Source organism: Schistocerca gregaria, chromosome 5, assembly GCF_023897955.1.
Source record: "Schistocerca gregaria isolate iqSchGreg1 chromosome 5, iqSchGreg1.2, whole genome shotgun sequence".
In the NCBI taxonomy this organism is placed as follows: Eukaryota; Metazoa; Arthropoda; class Insecta; order Orthoptera; family Acrididae; genus Schistocerca; species Schistocerca gregaria.
In genome coordinates, this window is record NC_064924.1 from 545332467 (window position 1) to 545353707 (window position 21241).

Genomic DNA, 21241 nt, shown 5'->3' on the forward strand with positions numbered 1-21241 from the left:
CATTTAACTTCTCCCAAATCTTGCCCCTTAAATTTGGTATGCAGTTGTTGCTCAAAATTTCTCATTTGGCTTTCGTTTTCAGTCAGGATAAAGAAGACGTCCACCCACATTGACATTATTATTATTATTATTATTATTACTACTACTACTACTATAATTATTCATTCTCTTCCCCTTTTATAGTATATACTCATATCTGCCTTAGATTGCTTCATATTCACATTTATTAGAGTTTTATGTAGACATCGATTCCACATGTCCACTCTGTTTAAGCCCACAAATACTTTTTTGCGAATGCCAAATCTCTTCCCTTTCCGATCTGGTTTTCATGACTTCTCTTGGTGGAATTACATATATCGCCTCCTCCAATTTCCCATTTAAATATACTGTTTTAACATCCATATGATGAATTGTTAAATTTCGCTGTGCTGCCAAGGCTAAAAGACTCAATGAGGCATACTTGACTACAGGTGAAAAAGTTTCATTGTAATGTACCCCTCATTTTTATGAATATCCATTTATTACAAGTTGTGCTTTATATCTTGGTGTTGAATTTTTGGGGCTCTTCAAAGTGAATGGCCATCTTGCCTGTAATGATTTATCTGCTGGTGTTTTTACTCATTCAAAGGTTTCATATTGAGATAAAGATTCCAATTCTCTCTCCATCACATCTTTCCATTCATGAGATTTCGGGCTGCTCATTGCTTCTTCTGCTGCTGCTGGCCCATCATTAAAAGACTGGCTTCCATCCATCTCAAAATCCGGATGTTCCTTCAGTTCGTTGGTGGTTGGATTGGAGAAGGGACCCAACTATGCAGTCATCAGTCCTTCCGACCTTGAAATAACTAAAGCCGATAAAACCTCACACTATAAGAGGGAACTATAATGGCCATAAAATTATAAACAATTCACAGAAAACGAAGGAAGAAAGAAGGCAGAAGAAGAGAGGAGGGAAAGAAAGTGAGGAATGACAGGAGCAGGAAGAAAGAAGCACAGGTATACACGACAGACACTCAAGATAAAACAGACCGCATTAGGAAAGGACTGAGAAGGCAGAGGGTGCTGGTGAACAACCAAGCCCAATCCAAGCCAGTCCAGTTTGGGCGAAGGGGGGCACAAGACGGCCTGCCAACCCCTCCACCCACTAATAAGGTTGAAGGACCCACCCTTATATAAAGCAATAAAAACCCCTATCATGAAGAAACCATTAAATGATATCAGCCACTGAGGCATTGTCAGCTACTGCAGTGGTAGCATGCCAGGAAAGCTAAGACTCCATTGCAGGGCAGTTAAGTTGGGACAGTCCAGTAATACCGAGCGAAGGTATTTCTGGAATACCGATAGCTAGAGATGGCCTGTTAATAGCCAATTTAGCCAGTTGACCGACAAGTTCATTCCTAGAGATCCCAACATGGCCTGGGGTCCAAATGATAACCACTGAGCATCCACGTTGATCAAGGAGAGAAAGAGAGACCTGGGTAGCTATGACTAACTGGTGATGAGGGAAGCACTGGCCGATAGCTTGCAAACTGCTCAAGGAGTCACCACAGATAGTGAAGGACAGTCCTGAGCAGAAGCGGACAGCCATCTGGCAAGGAACGAATTTCCACATGTATCGTGTTTGTGTAAGCATAACCAGTGTAACCAGCAATCATGGCGCTATCAGTATAAATCACTTCTGAACCCTGGTATTAACTGAGGAGACAGTAGAATTGGTCGTGAAGGGCTTTTGGAGGGCCACATATCATTCCAAGTAAATGTTTCTGAAATTTGATTTGGTATCGGGCCCAGGAACGGAATCGTTTAAAGACCAGAAGGAGAGCAGTAGAAGGGTGCCGCTTGAAGTGCTGAAGAGCACAGCGGTGATCTTTAATTTACGGGAGTCCACCAAGGGACCATATTCCGATGGGGGAAACCCGAGGAAGAAAGTATGGCTGAAACAGCTGCGGAAAGAATGACAGCAGTCGAAGTCTGTGTAGATTCATAAATACTGCTGCGTTGTAGTACAGGGGGGATGGTAGCAGAGGAGATGGCACCCCAGTCATCTTTACTGATGGCCAACCTGGGAAGGTGGCAGAGTTAAATACACTGAAGGAAGGTCAAAACAATTGGGTAATGATCGCTGTCACATAAGTCATCGTGGACAACCCACTAAATGTAAGGAAGAAGGACGGGACTGCAGATGGGAGAGGTCAATGGCAGAGAAAGTGCCATGTGCCACACTAAAGAGTGTGGGAGTGCCGGTGTTTAGTATACAGAGGTGAGGCCCTGCCAGAACAGCTTCAACTGTCCTGCCCAGGGCAGTAGTCATGTGACTACCCTAAAGAGGGCTGTGGGCATTTAAGTCCCCTAGAAGCAGGAAGGGAGTTGTTGAAGAAGGGTCGTTAGGGCAAGGGATGTGGACGGCCTGTCAGGTGGGAGGTAGAGATTACAGATTATGATTGTAGTGGTCAGATGGACCCTGACAGCAATTGCTTCCAGAGTGGTATGGAGGGGAACCCATTTACTAACAATGTCCTTGCGGACCAAGCTACAAATGCCACCAGAAGCCCACAAGGGGCCAATTCGGTTCTGACAAAGTGACACCTAATCACCTAACCACGTTCGAAGTCTGTGAGTTCTTTGGAGTGCCCCATTCTGCTGTCTCACAATGTCTAATGGCTTACGAGGTCGCTAATATGGAGTACCTGGTTGTAGGTGGCCACACAGTACACCTAATATGAAAAACGTGTTTGGGGGTGTCCAGATACTTTTTATCGCATAGTGTATGTGGCCTGATGGAGTGTGAATCCATAGGTGGGCATTATTATTTTCTTATGTTTATTGATGATTATTCACAATATACTCACATTTATTTTCTTAGATCCAAAGACCAAGTGAATGACACTTCTAAGGTATATCGTAATAGGGTCGAAAGGTAGACAGGAAAGAAGATTATCAGGTCTGGTAAGGACAGAGGCGGTATCAACAGCCATGTATGTGAACAATGGATCACCTACAAAAGCATCAGGGAATATAAGTCCCTAGGAGATATGGGTAGGAAGGAAACCTGACCTAAGCATATTCCAAAACAGCTGAAAGAAAAATGGGACCCAAAAACTAACAAGTATTTTTTTCTAAGCTATTGTGGAAATTCAAAGGGCTACCGATTAATGGATCCATTGGATAACGTGGTAGTTAAGAGCAGAGATGTTGAAAACAAAAGGACTCTGAAGAGGGCAAGACTTAATAGTTATCTGCACCTAGTTCCAAGAGTGAAACCGTATGGGAAGAAAGAGTAAGGAAGAACAGGATGAGGACTATTAAAGACAAACAGGCTATTTATGATGACAAGAGTTTGAGGACGAACAAAATGAACCAAACAATGTTAGGCATTCTCCTCGCATACCAAAACCGAAAGAACAACCCCCCAGAGGTCCCTGTTGTAGGTACGTGTGTGGCGTGGACGGGTTCCCAAGCTATTGCAGTCTCCTTCCTGTTCCTCTCCTTCCCTGTCCTTGCTCTTTTCTCCCTGCCCTCTCCCTTTCCTCATGGTGGACTTCTTTATATCTACCTGGCTATCCTCCCGGCTTTGCTTTTGGTATGTGCTATTGTTTAGTTTGTGTTTCCATCTCCTAATCGGTGTTTTTGGTCCCCATGGGGTTTGACATCCATTTCCAACATTTTCAGTTCAGTGTGAGCCATTTGGGGATGAACTCCCAACCAAGTTTCCATGGTACACGCTCCTCTCCCCCTCCCCTCCCTATTCCCCTTGCACCCTGGCCCGCTTCCTGCTAGGTCACCAGCACAGTAGCCAGTCCATGTGGTGGGGCTTTTCAGTACCCACTTGGCTTAGCTCCCTGACAACACAGGGATCACACTGCTACTACGTGAGCTGTTATGCCTTGTGTATGCCAGAGACTTGGTGCTCATCACTTTGCTGCATCTGAACTCCCGGAAATGGCCACCATGCCAGACGCCCCTTGCTGTGGCTGGTTGGCGCCCAAGGGGCGAGCTCCTGGTCGGAGTAGGTTGTACTAGGGCAGACACCTTGCACATGAAGTGAAAGAAGTATCAACATCCTCACCATTCTGTGGCTGTCTCTAAGAGTGATAGAAGACATGACACTCCTCCTTCTGATCCTTCAGTTTTCCCGTCCCTGGCCACCCCCTGGGAAGAGAGTCAAGCTCACCAGATTGGGTTGAAACCTTTCCTCAGTAACTGGTTTGTACCAGGACAGATGGCTAAAGTTTTGCCACCATCAAGCCTTAGTTTTTTTGTGGAGACGATTGAAGATAAGTATGGTGAACTGGAATCCTTAAGTAAAATGCGAACCGGTTCTTTGCTCATAAAGACATCTTCTGATGCCCAATATGAAGCCCTGGGTGGTTGTGACCATCTCGGTGACATCCCTATCTCCGTTGCACCCCACTAATCTTTGAACTCAGTACAGGGCGTCATTTTCCACTGGGATCCTCTTCTCCAAACTGACGAGGAGCTCCATGCAAACCTCGAGCAGCAAGGAGTTTGATTTACCTGCCTTGTATGCCGAGGCCCTAAAAAACAATTGCAGCGATACAGGCACCTTTATCCTGGCCATTGAAGGGGATACCCTCCCAGAGGTGGTCAAGGTCATAGTATATCGGTCTGATGTAAAACCTTACATTCCACCACCAATTAGATGCTGTAAATATTTACGGTTTGGACACGTCTTCCTGCTGCACCCATGATCCCCTCTGTAGTGACTGTGGCACCCCCTCCGTGAGGGGGCAGAGTACCATCAAGGCCCCATTAGTGAAGGGTGGTGAGGATGTGGTGGTGCCAGGTGGTGTCGTAGGCTTTACGCAGGACAAAGAAGACTGCAGTGAGGTGCTGTCGATGGGCAAAAGCCCGCCAATGTGCATAAATTGTAATGCGCAGCATCCTCCATGCTTGCCAGCATGCCTGGTGTATGTAAAAGAATAACGGATTCAAGAGTACAAGACCTTACATCGACTTACCTACACCAAGGTTTGTCATAAGTATGACTGGCTCCATCCCCTGCCTATAACTTCTACTTTTTCTTCAGCCCTTGTGGGCTTATGGTGGTGACTGCACCTTGGTCCAAAACGACATTGTTAGTAAATGGGTTCCCCTCCATACCACTCTGGAAGCAATTGCTGTCAGGGTCCATCTGACCACTACAATCATAATCTGTAATCTCTACCTCCCACCTGACAGGCCGCCCACATCCCTTGCCCTAACGACCCTTCTTCAACAACTCCCTTCCTGCTTCTAGGGGACTTAAATGCCCACAGCCCTCTTTAGGGTAGTCACATGACTACTGCCCTGGGCAGGACAGTTGAAGCTGTTCTGGCAGGGCCTCACCTCTGTATACTAAACACCGGCACTCCCACACTCTTTAGTGTGGCACATGGCACTTTCTCTGCCATTGACCTCTCCCATCTGCAGTCCCGTCCTTCTTCCTTACATTTAGTGGGTTGTCCACGATGACTTATGTGACAGCGATCATTACCCAATTGTTTTGACCTTCCTTCAGTGTATTTAACTCTGCCACCTTCCCAGGTTGGCCATCAGTAAAGATGACTGGGGTGCCATCTCCTCTGCTACCATCCCCCCTGTACTACAACGCAGCAGTATTTATGAATCTACACAGACTTCGACTGCTGTCATTCTTTCCGCAGCTGTTTCAGCCATACCTTCTTCCTCGGGTTTCCCCCATCAGAATATGGTCCCTTGGTGGACTCCCGTAAATTACTGCGGCCATTAAAGATCACCGCTGTGCTCTTCAACACTTCAAGCAGCACCCTTCTACTGCTCTCCTTCTGGTCTTTAAACGATTCCGTTCCTGGGCCTGTTTACCAAATCAAATTTCAAAAACAGATTTACTTGGAATGATATGTGACTGCCATATGACCGTACACTCCCTCTTCACAAGTCTGGGTAAAACTCGGGCAAATTTTTGGTCATCATCCTCCCACCGGCGTAGCAGGAATTTCTGTGCGTGGCCTCTTCTCCTCCTGAAAGAGTGCTCGGAATGACTGACTTTGTCTTTCATTTCTCAGCTCTATAATGCCCCATTTAGCGAGTGGGAATTCGCCAGCACCCTCGCCCTTTGTCCTGACACGGATTGGATACACAACCAAATGCTCCAACACCTATCTGTGGCTGGGCGCCGTCATATACTGCCCCTTTTCAACCATCTGTGGAGTAAGGGGGGTATTTACTACCCAGTGGCAGGAAAGCATTGTTATTCTGGTTCTGAAGCCTTGGAAGCCACCTCTTCAGTTGGATAACTACCATCCAAGTGGCCTTACCAACACACTCTGCAAGCTCCTCGAATGTCTGGGGAGTCGGCGGCTGTTTAGGATCCTTGAATCCCGCGATGTTTTGTCATCGACTCAATGTGGTTTTTGCTGTGGCCACTGTACGGTGAGTAACTAGGTCCACCTGGAGTCTGTTATCCGGTTAGCTTTTGCCCATCAGCAGCACTTCATTGCAGTCTTCTTTGACCTGCATAAAGCCTACGACACCACCTGGCACCACCACATCCTCACCACCCTTCACAAATGGGGCCTTCATGGTGCTCTGCCTGTTTTTATCCGTAACTTTCTTTCTTGTCACTCTTTCTGGGTCAAGTTGGTTCCTCCTACAGCATTTCCCAGTGGCAAGAAAATTAGGTTCCACAGGGTTCCATGCTGAGCATCCCTATCTTTCTCATAGCCATTAATGGACTGGTGGAGGCTGCTGGTTCGATAGTGTCCCCCTCTTTGTATACTGACGACTTCTGTATCTACATTGCCTCCTCTATCATGGATGCTGCAGAATGCCATCTACAGGAGGCAATCTACCTGTGCAATCTTGGGCTCTCTTCCATGGTTTTCAGTTTTTGGTGGCCAAGTCGTGTGTCATGCATTTCTGTCATCACTGTACAGTCCATCCCCATCCGGACCTGTTCCTCGATGGCCAATCCCTTGAGGTGGTTGACACCCATCACTTCTTGGCTCTGGTCTTTGATGCCTGGTTGACATGGCTCCCTCATCTATGCCAGCTGAAGAGGACATGCTGGTTACATCTCAGTGTTCTTACACGTTTGTACAATACAACCTGGGGTGAAGACCACTCTATCCCACTGTGATTGGTGAGGTCTTTCAACAACTTCTTTGCCTCTGTACTTCCGCCTCGACTGACATCTCTGCCCTTACTCTTTGCCTTTAAATATGTCTGCTTGTGTCTGTGTATGTGCGGATGGATATGTGTGTGTGTGTGTGTGTGTGTGTGTGTGTGTGTGTGTGTGTGTGTGTGTGTGTGTGTGTGTGTGTGCGCGCGAGTGTACACCTGTCCTTTTTTTCCCCTAAGGGAAGTCTTTCCGCTCCCGGGATTGGAATGACTCCTTACCCTCTCCCTTAAAACCCACATCCTTTCATCTTTCCCTCTCCTTCCTGAAGAAGCAACCATCGGTTGCGAAAGCTAGTAATTCTGTGTGTGTGTTTGTGTGTTTTGTTCATTGTGCCTGTCTGCCGGCGCTTTCCCATTTGGTAAGTCTTGGAATCTTTGTTTTTAATATATTTTCCCATGTGGAAGTTTCTTTCTATTTTATTTATAAGAGTGAAGTTAAATATAAATGAGACAGATATTGAATGTGATAAGTATGTTCCGTATTTAGAAGCAGTAGGGAGTCTGTTATATTTGCCTCAAATGTCATGACCTGACATTGCTTTTGTCACCAACACAATGAGCAGATATTGCAGAGACTCAATGGAAAGCTGTGAAAAGTTTATCCTGATATCTAAGAGTAACTTCAAATCACAAATTAAAATACCATAGAGAAGGTAATGCAAAACTAGAAGACTACAGTGATTTGGACCGGGGGAATTAATTGGGAGATAGGCATTCCACTACTGGTTGCTGCTTTAAATTAATGGGGGACCTCATTTCGTGGCCCTGTCAGATGCAAAAAACTGTTGCATCTTACACCAGACAGGAAGCATTGTGGCTAAGAACATTAATATGTGACATGCTTTGGTGTGGGTGAGCACATGTTTTTCGACGATTATTACCCATGTTTTCTGTTCCGTTTTATATTCCTGTTCTGGGATTTTTCTTGACACCCGTCTCACTAAGTTACTGAACGGGCACTGAAGACCTTGCTGTCGTGTGCCCAAAACTCCTCTACTACTATTAATATGTGAAGCAGAACCCAGTTTAATTGTGGAGCCTATAATGATCTTCTGTGACAATAAAGGAGCCATTAACCTAGCCAAAATTGATGTCACCAGTGCTGAGACAAAACATATTGATATAAGGCCCCATTTTATTTGGGACCACAGAGTGACAGAACATTACCGTGGACTGCCTGCACACATAAGACATATTGGCTGATCTTCTGACAAAATGCTTGGACAAAGAGAAGTTTCAACAGATTGTAGGACTATTTTTTTATCTTGTGAATGCAAACCACGAAATATGTTCAAAGAGGAGGATGTTGGAATTGTGCGAACAATATGTTTCACGTGTGATATCTAATAGACCTCTCTGGTGCTATTGTACACTCTAAGTTTTATGTGTGTAATATAGTGTTCCTTGGTTTTTGTGTTCGATGTATTTTACCCATAAGTGCAAATATAGTAACTGGCACTCAATGTCCTTTTTTCACTATTACTTATTCAACTGTGTCGACTCTAATAGTAAAACATATAAAAAAGAATATTGATGTGCATGAAGCCAGGATCATCTGTGAACTGTCAGTGATGCTTTCAATTTGCTCATAAAATTCGTTATTAAATACAAATTGATGGAGGTGATCATATGCTGAAACCATTCTCCAATGTTTTTATAAAAAGGTTTGGCTATCAATATGATCATTCAGAGTTGCACCTTCTGTCTCATTTACTTGATTAAAAGTAGCTGTTATCGAGCAATGTAATGATAGTTTACTGTTAACAAAGTTTACAGATTGATTTTCTACGATTTACTCGTCTTTTATTAATGTATGTCTTGATTTGTTCCATATCCTCTTAAGATTTTCCTCCTTGACAGCATCAGTGGAACACAATGAATCATTGAAAGATAGTTCTGCAGTGAGAACTTCAGTAAGAAACAATACTATATCAGAAGAGAAGATTGAGCTAGAATTGTTAAGGTTAAGAGTTTGTAGTCTGTTTACAAATTTGTATGTTTTGCAGATATAGTGAGCACATTTCTCTGAAAGTGGTGATAAAACTAAGGCTGCATGTTGAGCAATGTATGAGAGAGGGAATATTGGGTACAGGAGAACTGTGCCCTAAATCTTCAAGCACCTAAACATCTGTTGAGGGAGTGAGCAGGATTTCAGGAACCCAGCTGTCTTGTGACTTACAGGGTTGTTCGATTCCTTGTGTAACTTGTGTAAAATCAAACAGCATGCTATACAATTTTGCAAGTAGGCCTTACATGACAACAGAACACATACATTGCCTGCATGAGTTGGCAGGATAATTTATTACTGTCATGGTTTTTTGTAGTGTGGTCCACCCTGCCAAGGAGATAGACATCGTAATCCAGATTTTGCTATATCCCAACAAGTTTCTCATAGTTGGTCTGCTCAGTACTGGGAAAGTGGCTGACAGGCTCACCTCTAGCACTTACGAATGCTGAAATCAGTAAAGTTTTTTGTCTAGCATTTTACTTAGAGCTTTCCATGTAGTGTCATCAAAGTCTCTATTTGTCAGATTAATAATGTAGTGTTATGTGAGCATTTCTTACTATATGATTGACAAAAGAAAGTCAACTTTGTTTTGTCCAGCCGTAACCATCCATGCACGCAATCAGATGTAGACAACAGTATAGTCCAAAGTGTAGCATTTGCATGTCAGCTGGATGGATTGTTCGTTTGGTGTGCATTCATGTATAATTCTGCATAGTGGCTGAAGAATAGTTGAAGGTGATGTTGCTGCTATTACAGGTTGTTGTATCTTTGATGAAGTAGAAAATATCAGTGGCAGAGCTGGAATAGAAGGTGTTGAGCAGAACAACAGTGCACAAATAACTCTGTTAATCCTTCCAGTGTTATTCTTTCTCAACATATTCCACATGTTATCACATTTTTCATCGTAAGTAACATCATTGTTGAACTTTTAATTGAAATTAAGATGAAAAGGCTAATGGTAAAAGAGTGCATTCTTTGATTTCCTGGTAACCGTACCAGTTATGCTACCATCTTCTGAAAGATCCTGGCCCTTCTACATTCAGTATATTACTTTCTGAGCCTTTCCACCCCATTTATTTTGTCACTCTTCTCCTGTCATTGCTTTTCGCTTTACAAATTGCATAAACATTGAGTAAAGATATATATTATATGGCCAAAATTTCTAGACATCTCACTGAATGCAGTTTCAGTTACATATACATCTGTACTCCACAAATCACCTTACATTGTATGGCAGAGTGTACTTTGGGTACCATTATGACTTTCTCCCTTTCATATTCCATTTGCAAATGGTGCACAGGAAGAATCACTGTTGATCAGTCACCATATTGGCTCAAATTTCTCCAATTTCATGCTTGTGGTAGGAAGAAATATGTTGGTTAATTCTTGGTATGTGAGTTTTCAGAATTTTAATAGTTAACTTCATTGTTACACACAATGCCTCTTTTGAAGTGTTTGCCACTGTTTGAGCATCTACTTTGCCTCACAAAAAGGTGAGGCAACCAGAATTCATGGCCAAACGTCAATATGACTTTGTATATGTACCCTCCATTGGTGGATTTGTAAATGATGAGAGTTAAAATTTTCATTGACTGGCAAAATGGCCACTGGAGTACTTTGGTGTTTTTCATGTTTAGCATTGTGGCTTAGTAGCATCAGATGTTGAGTGATCACTGTGAAGGACACTTAGATGTCACATACCCATGTGAGATAATGGTATCAACACCTGATAGAGTGTGAAAGATACCTCATTGTGGGTATTCATTTGTCCGGCTGATCGAATCGTACAGTATTCAGATTCATGGAGCATTCAGATGTGACACTGGCCCAGTGTTGCACGACATGGGAATGTGAGGGCAGACATACTTGTCCAATCCAAAGACTGGTTTGATACAGCTCTTCATGCTGCTCCATCCTGTGTAAGTCTGTTCATCTCTGCATAACTATTGCTGCCTACCTCCATTTAAACTTGCTTACTGTAGTCAAACATTGGTCTCCTGCTTCAATTTTTACCCTCCACACATTCCTCCCTTACCGATTTTCTTGATGCCTCTGCTGGTGCCCTATCAGCTGACCTGTTCTTTAACGCAAGTTGTGTTTTTCTTTCTCCCCAATTTGATTCAGTACCTCTTTGCGTAATTATTCATCATGCCCATCCAGTCTTCATCATTCTCCTGGTGCACTACATTTTAAAAGCTTCTACTCTCTTCTTGAGACAGGGCCAGTGTTGGATAAAGGGAGGAGCGGGCGACCAAGAACATCCAAGAAAAACATGAATCGCGTTTTAAACATCTGCACTCATTCACCTACGAAGTCCATCTGCACTGCTTCCAGACAGTTGCAACTACCACGTTCAACTGTCCATAAAGTCCTCCACAAGACTTTACAGTTGTTCGCTTACAAAGTGCAACTGTTGCAGACACTTAAGCCAAAACTGACAGAGTTTGCACTCAACATGCTGAACAGCCTTTTGTAGGATGGAGCATTCCTCAAGCGAGTTTGTTTCAGTGATGAGGCAACTTTTCATGTTTCTGGGACATTAATCAGACACAGTGTGAGAATCTGGAGATCTGAATACCCCCATGTGACTTGGGAGCTTCACCAGGATAGTCCAAAAGTGAATGTGTAGTGTGGAACCATGTGCAACCGAATAATAGGTCCATTTTTCTTCAACGAGTCAATAATTGCTGCAGATTTTTACCTTGACCTTCTGTCTGAATATGTAGCACCACAATGATTGACTTAAAACCAAGTATCATTTTCCAGCAAGATGATGCACCAACACATTGGGAACTGATGTTCATCAGTTCCTCAATGAGACCTTTCCAGGCAGATGGATTGGGAGGGATGGGCCAATTCCTTGGCCATCACGTTCACCAGATATCACTCCCTTGGACTTTTTTTATGGCGGTATGTAAAAGATATTGCATATCAAACACAGATACTGGACATGGCTGACTTGAAGCAGAGGATTCGTAATGCCATTGCCATCATTGATGATGCTATGCTACAGCGAATGTGGCAAGAAATCGAGTACCATCTTGATGTGCTTCGTGCAACTAAAGGCACGCATGTAGAGGTCCGTTAAATACTGTCAATAAACTTTTATAAACACTGATTACTATAAAAAAAAATGTTGTTAAAATATTTTAACAACCGCCATTGTAATAAAATTTTGAAGTTGTAAAGGGACTTTGTGGACAACTTGTATATCTTCTCTACTTTGGCCATCATCTCTTATTTTACTGGCCAAACAGTAAAACTCATCAACTACTTTTAATGTGTCAGGCTAATATAGTCCCATTTGCATCATCTGATTAACCTCATTTTCCTTCTTTACATTTTTCATCTTACAAATCTTTCTTCAGGATATTACTCGATCTGTGCAGCTGACATTTCAAATTCATTGCTGTCTAGAACAAGATTACAATGTCATCAGCAGACTCCAACCTCTTATTATATATTCCTGAAGTTTTTAAAATTTAATTAATTTTTATTTATTTATTTATTTTATCTTACGTATGTTTCATAGGGCCACATTGAGGACCGAATGTCCATGTTGATGGAACAGGTCCGTACATGAAATAAGATAAAATATGGCAAATCCTAAGCAAATGACAAGCTGCAGGTATGGTACTGTATGTATCCAAAATATAACACAGTATGAGCGTAATTGTTCCAGGAGCCCCCTTACAGAATAGGAGGAGTGAACTATGAGGAAATTCTTCAGTTTGGGCTTATATGTACAAGGATTACTCTAAGCTCATTGAAAATGTAGTAGCAGAATACTACACACCTTTCTATACAAGCATCAAGGAGGCGCGATCCAAATGCAGATAGGATTTCTGCCTAGTATTAATTGGTTGAAAGCTGCTAGTTTTTGGGAATAAGCTCAATTTGCTAACAGATGACATAAAGAAAATAAATATTGAGGGGCCAATATCGGAAGAGCTACCTCAGATATAATGTTTCATGTCAGAAGCAAATGGAAAATAAGCAAAGTTTTGGACTCACTTATTGAAGATACTTTTCTAGGGGTAATTATAACAGCATTCAGCACCACCACATGGTGCCCCCCCCCCCTCCCCCCCACTTAATTGTGATCCAATCAGACACCATCTCACAGCCGTTTCCATTACTGTGGAGAATGGTATTTTCCTGTGTTTTCTTGAAGTATGAGAGGAACTAATTGTGAACTGTTTTTCTTATTCCATAATGATCAAACATCTGCAGTAATATTTTGTGATCCACACTATGAAATGCCTTAGTTAAATCAAAGATGATGCCTATTGTTTGCAACTTTTTGTTTAATTCTTTCAGTGCATCAGCAAGAAAAGAGAATACAGCACTTTCAGTTGTTAAGCCTCTTCTTGGACCAAACTGTACATTTGACAGCAAATTATTTGGACTGAAATGACGAGGTGTCTTTCCAAATTTCTCTTTGCTTACCTTTACAACATGCTCAATGAATAGATTGAATAACATTGGGGATAGGCTAGAAATATAGTCTAAGAAATGTTACGGTTGTGAATGTTTCAAGTGATTGGTCACCATCCATGTAATCAAACAATAATAGGCTTATGGGTGTGTGCACAGTATACTACGTTTCTTTATACTGAAAGTCAGCTGTCAGTCCCTGGGCCAGGAATCAGTCCTTTGTGGGTTTTCCTGCTTTTCACTACAGTTCGTCTATCAATGTGGCTTCCCTCTGTATGGCAGCATCGGTCATGAACAACCACATGAATATAATAATTTATGTTTCCTCTTAAAATGACTCAGTAGAGAGATCTAAGTGAATTCATCCATGTATTATTGTATATAGCTCTAAGTTCAAGCATTCCATCAGAGAAATTTCCACTGTAAGCAAAATTATTTTGTAGTTAAAACGTCAGAGAAGCTCTAAACCAGGTCATCGATCTGTTGAGCTAAGAAATTAATGTGTAGCAATCCTAGAACTCTAAAGAATATTTTGAGTTTATTATAAGATGTCTTTGCTATCTGTTTTCTCTTGCACTCTAGTACAGCAGCCAGTGACTGAACTATCTGTCAAGAGGTGATAGAATTCACTTTTCATAGTTGTGTAGGTGCATAGTAGTCACTGATCAGAAAACTTGGGTGACATTCAGAGTGATGCAAACAATCCAGCCATTAGTGTCTGTACCAGTGGGAAGAATTTTCAAGGTTAATAAATTGCGATTCATAATATGGCACTCAGAGAGACAAATTTAGGGTTGGAGGATAATATTTACCTGAGTGTGCTGTGAGAATAGGGAAATAGCAGGTGATAATGTGATATGGTAGTGTGATATGTGGATTTTTTTTATGTGGGGTCCTTGGCTTTGTTTGATAGTGAAGTGATCATGTATTGGGAAAAAAATTAGATACTGTCATAATTCTCATGTAATGACAGCAGTTTTTAATTAAACCTTTCCGTACATCAGATTGTACATTCCCACCAAACCATGATAAATTTACTGGACTGGCTTACTCAAAGCCACATCTGCAAGTTCATGAAATACTTCAAGGATGTATTAACACGTCAGTTATATGCCAAATCAATTCACCGTAAAACCCAGCAATAGCTGTTTACTATTCTCCAGGGAGAACTGTAATAAACTCTGGTGTCATTGTATAAGAACATAATGGGTAGCCTTTCTTGAACATTTAGAGGTGTGATAGTTGTAATATCAGCAAAGTACTGTTATTCATATGAACTAAGTACCAGATCACATACATTGTGTACTCATTTACATTTTGTCTGTGACTGCTCTTTAGTGCAGTGCTCTTTTTCCATAAGCCATTGGTTTTATCCTTGTCTTCCTCACTATGTCATCGTGTACCCCCTATGTAGTTTTTTTCCTCTTTTTAATGTCTTTTCTGATTTTGGTAAAGAGTAATTTGAAATGTAATTTATCTGTATTATGTATTCTGTAAGTAGATTTCTCTTTCAGAGCTGTATTACTATATATGGCTTCAGAATATTGAGACCTTTGATGGTCTGTTTGCTCTATTAATGCCAAATTGATTTACTTAATTTATATTTTCTTCCAGAATAGATGAAAGTAAGAGAATTCACTGTTTTCATAGTTTCAATGTTAAGTATTACATTCTACTTGTCAACTTAAGACTGGTTGGTTATAAAACCATTCTTGCTTTATGATTGTTTTTGTGTAGATGCTAGATGCTAGACATATCACAATCTCAACAATGCAGTAAGTTAACATGAAGATCATTTAGTAGCTGTGTTGACTTCTTAGTTTTAAAACATCTTATTTGTGGCTGATATAGTAGTGAATTTTAAACAAATTGCAGCTTGGAGATATATAACTTTATTAACTATTCTTCACTGCATTTCAAGGAGCTGGAATAAGGCAGAAATACCCAAGCAATACAATTCCAGAGGTTATACAGCCATTACCATGTAAAGAGGTTAGATTCACAAGGCCTGGAAAGGAACTTATTTTTAGAGAAGACAACAGACTGGTGTTGGTGTCATCAAAGAGAGTCCCATTTCTGATATTTTCTTCAATTCCTTACAACAGGGGACTTCGTTCAGGAAGGTTGGTTTGAACATTGTGTAATTTACAATTGTCAACTAGATCTTTTTAAGTCAATTTTCATTTTTTAATTCCTGTGCACACCGCTGCAGTTGTGAAAATGAATAATTAATATACTAAAAATATCAGTTTCTTTCATTTTAATATGTATAATTTTTGCATTTTATTTTAATTTCTCATTTGCCTTAAGAAAGAAGATTGAATAAATGCTACAAATTAGGCACAGTATTGTATAAATACACACTTCAGTATTTTCATAGCAAATTTTTTTACAACAGTATTTAATACAAGTATTTAAAAAAAAACCTCTGGTCAAGTTAACCGTATTTTACATGTGTTGCTGCACACAAAATTTTAGTCTCATTATATGACCACCATTGTTCGCTGCACGGAGTGGCTGCACGGTTTGAGGCGCCATGGCATGGATTGCACAGCCCCTCCCTCCGGAGGTTGAGTCCTCCTTTGAGTATTGTGTGTGTGTGTGTGTGCGTGTGTGTGTGTGTGTGTGTGTGTGTGTGCGTGTGTGTGTGTGTGTGTGTGTGTGTGGGCGCGCGCTTCTTAGTATATGTTAGTTTAAGTAGTGCTTAAGTTTAGGGACTGATGGCCTCGGCAATTTGATCCTTAGACACACACACACACACACACACACACACACACACACACACACACACACACACCAACCAACCAACCATTGTTCTCTGATTTTTAGAAGGTGCAGTACTAATTGATACCTGATGTTGCTTTATTACTTGTACCTCATCTCCTCCCCCTTTCCAAAGACTTCCAGTCTCTCCAATTGCCATTTGTAATTACTGGTATTTGTATCTTCGGTTTTAGAATGATGAATGATGTATCACAGCAAGAAGTTATTTATTTATAGCAGGTTGCACAGAGTTCAGTTTGATCCCTTCGACAGGACGTGGACTGTTACTGATAACAGCAAAGACTATAAACTCAACGGGGAACTGTATTTATTAATTTTGCTACCATGACTGCAGCCACTACAAGTAATCTAAATGACATTTTACCACACTGGTAATTATTAGATGAAGTAGTACATCCTTTTATTTTGTTTTCATTATTACTGTTCAGTTTCAACTTGTAAGACTTGCTTGCACAGAAAGCAAAATTCATTCCAGTCCCTCTGATTGCAGTCTTTGTAAATCCCCTATTTTGGTATCATGTGCATCCTGCAGCATCACAATAACTTCAAATAAATTGCCCACTTGCATCACTTCATTAGTATCAGCAGGCTTAGCTACTTTACATTCTGTAACAGTCTCCATTAGGGCACTCATCCTACTGTCTTAGTTTTCTAAGTATCAGATTCTTTTTCATTCTGTTGCATCCTATTTCATCACAAGAAAAACTTCTCCTTTGTAAACATTTTTTACATTGCCAGAAAAATCAGCTAAATCTTTATCTGAATCAATATTAACTTCACCAATAATGCATTCATTGCACCTACATCATCATTATCAGAAATGTAGTCAGCAGCAATATCGACACAAAAGTCAGCATCCCACATACAAGAAACATTTCTTACTTATTAAACCGTAGGATTTGATCTACAACAATAGGCACATTACTCCCTGCTGCATTCACTTTCTCACATTCATTCATATTATGTGACTGCCACAAATATTCCGTTTCCATTCAATCTTATACATTCACTTCAGTTACTCTCTGTCTCCATCTTCGGACTGTTTTAGATTTCAATTTCTCTTTTACACAAAATATTTGCCATTAGCCCCAGATGCTTTTCCTAACTTCAGGTTCTTGGTCTTTTATACTCTTTAATTTCACCTAATTGGTTGTTAATTTTCTCTAAAGCTTGCAATATTAAATTTTGCTACTTTCCACGAGATGTTTGAAGCCGTTCCTGTGCTTTGCCACTGTTGTTGCTGGCACATTGTGACCAGTGCTGCCACTTGCTGCAGTTCCCGCTTCCGGTACAAACGGCTGCCACTCATTGTGTTTCACACTTCCTGGCATGGACTGCTGCTGCTGCTGCTGCTGCTGCTTTGTAGCATCAAATGATTGTGCTGGCAGTCGATCCTCAGCAAATGCTCCATGGCTTCCAGTGTTCTATGACGCCACTTCCTAAATCATTTAAGTACACATGACCCATTCTGAGTACTACTGAGTGTTTGGAATCCCCACCAAATCAGATTAAAGGAAAACATTGAAGCAGTTCAGAAGAAGGCTACTAGATTTGTTAGTGGTAGGTTCAGTCAGCATGCAAGTATTACGGAGATGCTTCCTGAACTGAAACTGAAATCCCTGGTCGCAAGATGATGATCTTTCTGTGGAACACTATTTCAGAAGTTTAGAGAATGTGCTTTTGAACTTGAGTTCACTGCAATGATACAGTCACCTATATTCATTTCTCTTAAGGACCCCAAAGATAAGAGAAATTACTGCTTGTACAGAGGCATATAGACAGTCATTTCTCCCTCACTCTATCTGCAAGTGGAACAAAATGGAAATCACCAGTAGTGGCACAAGCTATGGAGGTATTTCTTTGTATGAAATATGTATGTATTTGGATAAAATATCATGATTCTGTTAATTATTACTTCTGACCTTAAAAACCTTTTGGCCCAATGATCAGAATAACCAGATGCATTTCTTTGTCATTGCAGACTCCCTTACCACTGCATCTTCTTCGGTGTGGGTAGCTAATGTTTTCCCAATTCTAGAGCTCTGCTAAATGATATTAAACTGTCTTCCTGAACACGTATATACTGACTTTTTTGTACACCCAGGAAACACTTTGTAACAATTTGTGCTAACTCTGTATGACGTGACATGAATGACGGATCTCTCAAATCTTAATGACGGATCTCTCAAATCTTAATGATAGTTCAGCTTATTCTGTCATTCTTGTCATGTCATGTTGATTGTCACGGTACTCATTGCTCAATGGCATGTGGAGCATGTGCAACCTGAGACAAAGCGGCATGGAATAAACCATCCGAATCAGCGGGTACCATGAAGTGTATAAAGTGGCTATTGTTGCCCCACCTTGCAGGAATACTGCATCCATCTCCACCAGATTTCATGCATTAATTAAAAGAAACCAACAGCATATAAGTCTAAACTCACTATTCAAACTAAAAACCATTTTTGAGGTGTTGCTCATCATTCGTATGTATTATGGACATTGTGCAATGCATCACTTCACCAAAGTAATATGTTACATCAATACCTCTCTTCTTAGATGAATTTTGTCCTCACAGTTATTGAACCATAGTGGTAGTGTTAAATACAATTTGGAATTCACACCATTTAAAATTCTATGTAATCAACCTGTGTCATAAAATCGTCTTTTTGAACTTTAGAAACTAAAAAGAAAAAAGCTTATTGCTTTTACATTAATCGTTATTACATATAATTTCATTGTGTAACTTTCATCATGTTTCTATTCTAGAATCACTGTACTCAAAGTTCTCTAAGCATAAGTATAAAGTAGTTACATTTTTAACATGAGCTGAAATTCATAAAGCGAGTGAGAGTTATCGCATGTTCAGAATATAAATTCTTTTTACATCATTATCAGTACTTAACAGACATAGACTAGCCAGTAAGAGAACTGGCTATCTAATTGCAGCTCTAGTTACAATTAACAACTCTTCCATTACATGTAATGAATATTAATTGCTGAGTGGTACTCATTGTACATTCAGTAATTACAAATTTCTGTTACCCATTTACATTGTTTGCACTTCATCTGGAAGTTACTGGTATATGTACTATGTCTCTAAAGTAATACAAACAAGTAGGTCAGCTTACTACTTACTCTGACTTAACGTCTCCTAGTAGATTCCATATACACTCAACAATAAAATGTAACCAATCACAAAAAAGGTATAAATATCCCTTGTACAAATGTCTTAACGAACCAGATTTCTACTAATCAATAGAAATGTATGCTAAAATTCAGGAAGATATACCACCTGTCCATAATGTTATTTCACTTGGCCTCACATGGACATTATTAGAAACAGGCGGTGACATTATGTCAACAAGTACATTGGTGACTAAGGAAAACCCTCACACTGTCAATGATTTCAGAACACTGCTTCAGCATGTTCCCTTGAAATATCATGGACAAAACTCACAGTAAGCCAACTGAAGTGCCCTCATTCCCACGTTCAATTTTACTTGTGTACCGTATTATATTCATTTACTTTTAATTAGCTGTATTAAGAACAGTCCTCAAAACTCGAACACTTGCATCCTTACTAATCATTTATTAAATTTGTGTAAGCAGTATTTTACAGAACTTGGATAGGTTCATCTACTCCCCTCCCTCCCACCCCTGCCACTGCCGCTGCCGCTGCCAGGTGGCTCACAACTCTTTTGAGAGTACATGCTTGGCTAGCACTGGGCTCCAGCCTTTGCTGTACTACTTGCCTTTATGTGCTGTATCCCTGTAGTTGGATTATCCCTTTCCTCCTCTGCTTTTCTATTGGATGGTCTTTCGGACCTCACTTTTGCAGCACTCTCTACAGCTTTTCATTAACAAATAAAGGGCCCACATGATTGAGTTTTGAAACTACAAAATTCCTGGGGCTCGTGCTTGATAGGAAACTTTCTTGGTTCTCCCAAAAGTCTTACCTGGTCACCCACTGTATGCAATCCCTTAGTGTCCTAAGTGTCCTCAGTGGTACTTCTTGGGGAGCAGATCGGACTACCCTCTACCCTCCTCCATTTGTACCGATCCCTTGTCCATTCGAAACTAGACTATGGGTATTTCGTTTATGCATCTGCATGTCCTTCCATCTTAAGCTGTCTCAATACAATCCACCTTTGTGGCACCCGTTCGGCCACTGGAGCCTTTGACACTAGCACGGTTGAGGGACTGTATGCAGCAGCTGCCTAACTACCATTGTCATACCGATATGATATTCTCCTCAACAGATATGGATGCTGCTCGTCTGCCGTGCCTGGTGTAATGTTACCTCTCTCGCCCAGGGAACAAATATTAAATATCATCAGTTATTTAATATCAAATTATGACACGTGTTTAAAAACCCGTGTGGTCTTCCTGGTTTCAGTAGTGGGCCACAAGTCCCCGTCAGTCTGTTCACTCTATTAACAGAGCATAAGAGACTTAAATATTTCACAAGAGAAGGTAACTTTACAGTACAAATATGAAATATTTTAATTACCTTACCTTGAATACTTGTTGTTGCTTGCTCGTTCTCTAGGGGTAACTTGTGGATTTGCTGTAATTGTTAGTACAATGGGTCCTTGGGTTTGTAATATGCTACGTAAGAACTGATACTGTTTAAAGCTTTCCATATTATATATTTTCGTAATATTATCTTCATAACAATCAGTATTTCACCAATATAAGCTTTTCCAACATAAGTCTTCGTCTCAAAATGTTCATCAACATGACCTTTCTCAAAATCGACCATTTCTCATGACTTATCAAGACTCACTGTCTCTTAGACTCACCAAAACACGACTGTCCCTTAGCCTCACTCGGCAAAACTGTTTCTGCATT

General features: G+C 40.8%; 1 protein-coding gene across 2 annotated transcripts in view; it reads left to right on the forward strand.

Annotated features, from left to right (window-relative positions):
• Positions 1–21241, forward strand: part of LOC126272073 (CDK5 and ABL1 enzyme substrate 2) — a 152337-nt gene that overhangs the window by 37855 nt on the left and 93241 nt on the right. For both annotated transcript variants that reach the window (XM_049974619.1, XM_049974620.1), the window contains exon 3: positions 15525–15726. In XM_049974619.1, the coding sequence (XP_049830576.1) occupies positions 15525–15726 (202 nt within the window). The remainder of the gene's footprint in view (positions 1–15524; positions 15727–21241) is intronic.